Source organism: Nannospalax galili, unplaced genomic scaffold, assembly GCF_000622305.1.
Source record: "Nannospalax galili isolate Female #2095 unplaced genomic scaffold, S.galili_v1.0 scaffold543, whole genome shotgun sequence".
NCBI lineage: Eukaryota > Metazoa > Chordata > Mammalia > Rodentia > Spalacidae > Nannospalax > Nannospalax galili.
Window position 1 is genome coordinate 2651862 of NW_008352270.1, and position 5805 is coordinate 2657666.

General features: G+C 47.1%; 1 protein-coding gene across 2 annotated transcripts; it reads right to left on the reverse strand.

The window, feature by feature from the left end:
- Window positions 1-6: 6 nt before the first annotated feature.
- Window positions 7-5731, reverse strand: Zbtb18 (zinc finger and BTB domain containing 18). 2 transcript variants are annotated; one of them, XM_029554111.1, is made up of 3 exons: window positions 3850-5731; window positions 903-1590; window positions 350-790 (listed from the first exon to the last, which is right to left on the reverse strand). In XM_029554111.1, exons 1-3 carry the CDS (start codon window positions 3860-3862, stop codon window positions 781-783), a joined length of 711 nt encoding a protein of 236 aa, XP_029409971.1. In that variant the 5' UTR covers window positions 3863-5731; the 3' UTR covers window positions 350-780. The 2 variants fall into 2 exon arrangements, with proteins under 2 accessions (XP_017657727.1, XP_029409971.1); XM_017802238.2 differs by having other exon boundaries at window positions 7-1590; window positions 3850-5716.
- Between the last annotated feature and the right edge of the window lie 74 nt (window positions 5732-5805).

Here is a 5805-nt window from a genome sequence, read left to right on the forward strand (position 1 = left end):
TATAAAATTATTTCCAAAGTTCTTGAGAGCTATCTTCTAAGGTCCAGTCTCTGACAGTGGGCAAGCTCAGTGCTTCGCTTTTGACCGACAAGGAGTTCACCAACTCACAGTGGAACTTGCGGATGTGTCTGTACAGGTCTCCGGACTGCGTGAACCTGCGCTCGCACCACTTGCAGGCGTGAGGCTTCTCGCGGGTGTGCACCACGGCGTGGCGGCTCAGGTTGTGCGAGTACTGGAAGCTCTTGCCGCACTGGGTGCATGTGTAGGGCTTCTCCCCCGAGTGAGTCCTCTCGTGGCGCTTGAGGGTGTACATACAGGAGAAAGTCTTCCCACACAGCGAGCACGTGGGCACGTTGACATCGGCGGCGGGCTTGCTGCGGATGCCGTCCTGCTCACGGAAGTGCGTGCTCAGGTGGATCTGCAGGATGTGGGGGCTGGGGAAGACTTTGTTGCACAGGGGGCACATGAAGATCTGGCCCGCGGGGCTCAGGATGTTGGAGACATAGGGGAGCAGCCCGCTCTCCATGCCCCCCTCCACCTGGACGCGCTCGCTCTCGGGGGTCATCATCTCGTCATCACTGGCTTTGTCCTCCCGATCCAGCTCCCTCAGGACCGAGTCCTCCCTCAGCGGAGCCAGGTGGGCCGGCTCATACTGTACCCTGTTGTTAGTGCTCACACTCTCTTTCACAGTGCTATGTTCCATGTCATAGTCATTAGTGCCAACATCACTGTCATCACAGGACGCCTCTTTCTCCACCTTCACCTGCACCAGGTTGCTTCTCAGCACGTCCTGTGAAGAGAAATAAGAGCTGTTCAGATTTTCAACTCCTGAAAGGCTGGACTTGACAGACAGGTCCAGCACACAGTCAACATCTGCCGAATCCCTCACGGAGGTGACAGACCTCTGGGACAAAGACTCTGTTGAGCTGCAGGGGCTGGCTACTGTTTTTCCAGCTGCTGTGGCGTGTGGCTCGGCCTCTCCGCCAGCCTGGGGGATGCCTGCTGAGTCTGAGGGCAATCGCATCCACATGTTCCCAGGCTCCGCCGACAAGTCCCTCTTGCTGGGCAGGATGTTCAGTTTCTCCTCTTCACCTTCATCTTCATCACTGGGCAGGTCGCCTGCCATGTGGCTGCTGCCATCTGAGAGGCTCTCGACTTTGTCGGAACAACTTGAAGCGTCTTCTTCCTTTTTGGTGCTGTCGGCCTCGGTGGTGGCTTTCTCCTTCAGCTTCTTTTTGCAGACTTTGACAATGTCATACATGTGGAGATAACTGGCAGCTGCTAGCACGTCTTCAATGGGCAAGTCTTTGAACTGGAGTTTCCCTTCATACATGAATTCAAGCAGGAGAGCAAAAGCGGGGGCTGTAACAATGTCGCTGTTCAGATGAACAATGTCTCTTTTGTCCAGCTGGTCCTTGTAAAAGAGGTGGAAATACATGCTGCACGAAGCCAGTACAGCTCGGTGCGCGCGGAACTGGGCATCTCCCACCAGAACGGTGCAGTCACAAAGAAAGCCCTGGTGCCGCTGCTCGCTCAGACACTGCAGCAAATGTCTACTGTGGTCTGGAAACTCCATACTGTCTTCATAACCTGGGGAAAGAGGAGGTTTTCATTAGAGCCTGGTCAGGAGCCGTTCAGTGCTGTAGTACCCACTTAAAAAAATTCCGCCTTGGCCACTGAGGTACACGTCTCTGAATTTTAATCAGGCTCACAACCCAAGGACTACCAAATCACACTGGAGAGACCCAAATAAAAGAAGAGAAATACACACTTGCCTGGGACTTCCTTCCCCTCCCTGAACTTCTAGGCAAGTTTAAAGACTTCCTTTAACTACAGCCTCTCACAGGGAAGAACTCAAACCTCTTCCAGAAGAAATTTCACTAACTACTCATCAAGTTACATCCCACAAAACCTACAAGAGCTTTAACTTCAAAGGGAACAACTCACACTAACAAAGGAAAAGTCTCTCACAGATTCTGGAAGAGTGGAGAAAACTTGGTCAGCCATTTTTTTTATTACTTTTCATACCTGACTATACTTAGAAAGCACAGTTTAAACACACACATTTGGCTGAATCAAGAAAAAAAATGAAACTGCATAATTAGTCCAGAAATCAGCAAACAAGTTACTTTTAAAGTCAGAGTGTTACAACAACAAAAGCCCTGTATATAAAAACAGATGTTAATGCCTTACGATTTGCAGGTATGCCACACATGCACGAGATCAGGAGGAACTACACCAACAGATGGGAGAGATCATCTTTACTATGAACAAATCTGAAGATTTTTTTAAATGAATTGGGGGGGGGTTCTGTTTCTTTGTAGAATCTGTACTTCAACAATCTTAGCAACTAGAGGGGCTGTGTTTAACTGATAATTCTCATCTAAACTTTGATCTGCGGCAAGGCAATACAAGCTCTCCATTAAAATTAATCAAACTTTTGGAAATAAAGGCATACCACTATGTAATGAAATGCAAACGATTTACAAGCTCAATATTTAGGTTTCTTTAAAAAAAAAACAACTTTTTTTTTCTAGCTCTGCCTTACCTCACTAACAAAATACTTTGTTCCAATAAAACTTGATATATTTTGTTTTCCCAGTAGCTTCTCTTCTTTCAATTATGCATCTTTGCCTTGTTTCCTGGCAAGGGAGGGAAGGCAAAGCAAGGCTCAAAATTCAACTGTAGTGGCTAAACGCCTTTAGAATAAAGAGAACCAACTTCCCCTATCTGTGACCAGATGCAAGGCTCCACGCCACTGTCTCAAGTGCATCTGAAGATGGATAGAAGCTAACATTCACAAACGACTTCCCTCCTTCTCCACACTTTGCTGAGATAGAGTGAAACTTTTGTCCTAATCCCAGATACCTTTGGAAGACACCACCACTAGAATAAACCAAGATTTACAATACAATCACTTTAAGTGCCCCACAGCTACCATCAATCCTAATCCTTCAGAGGGCTAAAAATAAAGATTGGAGGGCAGCTCACAAGGTAGCCGTGATCAAATTAGGAGGCTGAGAGGACAGAGAGGGCCGAAGAAGGAAGCTTATGAACATCTGATCCAGCTGACTGTGGCCATATGGCAGCTGCTGCCCAGATAAAGAGATTAAGAATAGAGGAGTGCGATTACAGCTGTCTGGCCAATTCAGGCAGCTCAAATCTACAAGTTCTAAATTAGTCGCTAACACAAAAACTCCTGCAAATAATTATTGTTATGCTGAAATAAAAGATCTCTTAAATATATATATTTGAAAGAGAAATGAGGAAACCACTCAAACTATTCTCCTGGGGACAAAAAGTTTTTCTTTTTCTTTTTCCTTCTTTAAAAACAAAACAAAACAAAAAGCCCTCTGGTTTCAAAAGCACTACAGCTGTATGTTTCTTTCAGCAGGGCTGCCGAATGTTTTGAAGAATAAAGTTTCACAGTGGAATTAATTACACAACAACCTAGCTTCTTAACTAGAATAATCGTCTCGTGTAAGTTTGAATGCTGGCCTCCACAGTTTACTATTCCTGCCCCCCTCAAGCAAAAGGAATCTAAACAGCAGTGCACAACAAAGGGCGTTTTAATCCAAAGTGATCTCAAAAAGCCATATTCCAAAGCCTTTCTTACCATCTGAAAACTTGAAATATTTCTGTGTATTAAAGTTATTTACTTGCTTAAGTAGAAGGAATCAAAACTAAAACCAAGCAAGACCAAGACGTTCAACTCCAGTAAGACCATCACTTCATAATTTCACATCTTATTCTGAAACTGGATTAGAAAAGTAATGTGATTTTTAAAAATAAAATGAAATAAAACACCAAAACAGAAAGATGCTCAATCTAATCTCTTGCTACTCCTACCTTTAGGACACATAAACTTGATTAAGTCCTTTCCTCTGAGTCTTGCTGGCTCCAGGTCTGTTACATCGGTGGAAAAAAAGCAGACTAAGAGAGACAGATGCAAAGTGGAGATGATGTTGGAGAGAAATGAGATACCTTCTCCACCACAGATCCGCACACACTAACTCCCTGTCTGTGTGTTAGAATAAAAGGCTGAGGGATGGCAGGCTGTCAGCTGCTCTGACATCATGTTCAGATGGAAATGCTACCTCCAGCTGTGCTCCTTTTAATGCCATATGCTACCCCCCTACACTCCTGCCACCAGCTTTTTCTTAGGAGAACTTTTCTCTTCTGTTAGTATAAACAAAATACTTCAAAGTCTTCCTTTTTCCCCCCCAAACTTTCTAACAGAAGAAATTGAAAAACTCAACATATGGAGTTCTACTGTATTTATGGAATCGCAACACTTCTGTCTTAAGTTGGTGGACTGGCTTACATATGACAGCACACTCAAGCCACCGTGCTATTCAGGAAATCCAGACTCACTTTTATTCAACTCCAACGTCTAGTTTCAAAGGCAGCTCAGGGATATTTTTAAACCAATCCATTTGACATCTCCAGTCCCATTTCAACATTATTACCACATGTTTTTTTAACTGCGGAGATGATAGTAGACATCTCCCCAATGTTGGCAGACTTATTAACCACTACTTCAGCCTGGCTCACCTTATTATTTCACTCTTACTTAGCAACCTATCTGCCACTACCTCTCAGGAAAATATTTCACACTGCCACAGTTCATGCAAATTTCAATTCTCAGTATCAACAAGCTGAAACTGCACTTTCTGAAATCCTGGAAAGTATTTCAGTTTAATGAGACAAATTAATAAACTGAAAGAACCCGCCACAGGCACTAAAGACCAATGTTTGACTAGCACATCTGGTCTGTCTGTTCAGAAAAGGCAGAACTTTTTCTTCTCCATCTCTCTCTTTGGGGCATTAGGATCGCAAGGAGGGGAGGGAAGCTAGTGGTAGACACAGGGAACTTTTCTGGCTGGAGTTTGTGGGTCTTTTCTAGTGGCTGATGAAATGGTAATGTAACCGGGCTGGGCCACGGGTGCCCTGCAAGGGGCTGAGACATCTCATGTCAGGCACATCTCCACAGACTCATGGGAGGGTGAGGAGTGGAAAAGGAATCAGGGACTGAGGAGCCAGCGTCCCAACTCCGGCGACATCCACTATGTTCTCCTTAAGAGAACCAAAGAAGCCCCTACGACTGTGCCCTGCCTTCGCTCTCCCAGTCAAACCTAACTTTCTCTAACTTCGTGGTGAATGACACGATTCTTAACGCTCGTTCAGGGGCATTCGATGCCGATCAACTACTTCCCAGCCACACACCCTCTTCTCCGCAAATACCCTTGCCCCATTCCAACATATCCGACATTAATCACCCCATTTACTCTGTGGGGTGGGGGGTGACAGTTTAATGAGCCCCAAGCACCGCAATGGCCGGGCGACTCCCACTCCACCAATCAACCCCTCCACATCTCGCTACCGCGGATCCAGGGTTTTGTGAGCTTTGGGGTTTTGTTTTCCAGGGGTGGGGGCGGGGTGGCCCGGGGTGCGTGCGTGCGTGTGTGTGTCTGTGTTAGGGGGTGCGGGGGGAGGAATGCAAATCTCCGCGCAGTTCGCCGCGCATAAAGCACACACGGAAAAGAGGAAGGGTTAAGGCCCGGGGAAGGAGGTGGCGGGCGGAGAGCCGGTGCAGCAGGGAAACACCTTCCACAACAGCCGAGAAAACAGACCCGGGTCACCGCAACAACAAAAGAAAAGTCGTAAGAAGCGGCGGCGGCGGCGGCAGCCCGCCGAGAGGGAGGAGGGTGGTTGCTACCGCTTTCCCCGACGCCGCCGCGCGCGAGCCCCCGGGGCCTCCCGGCAACCGCAAGCGGCCCGGGTGGGGCGCCCTCCTCCCCCCCG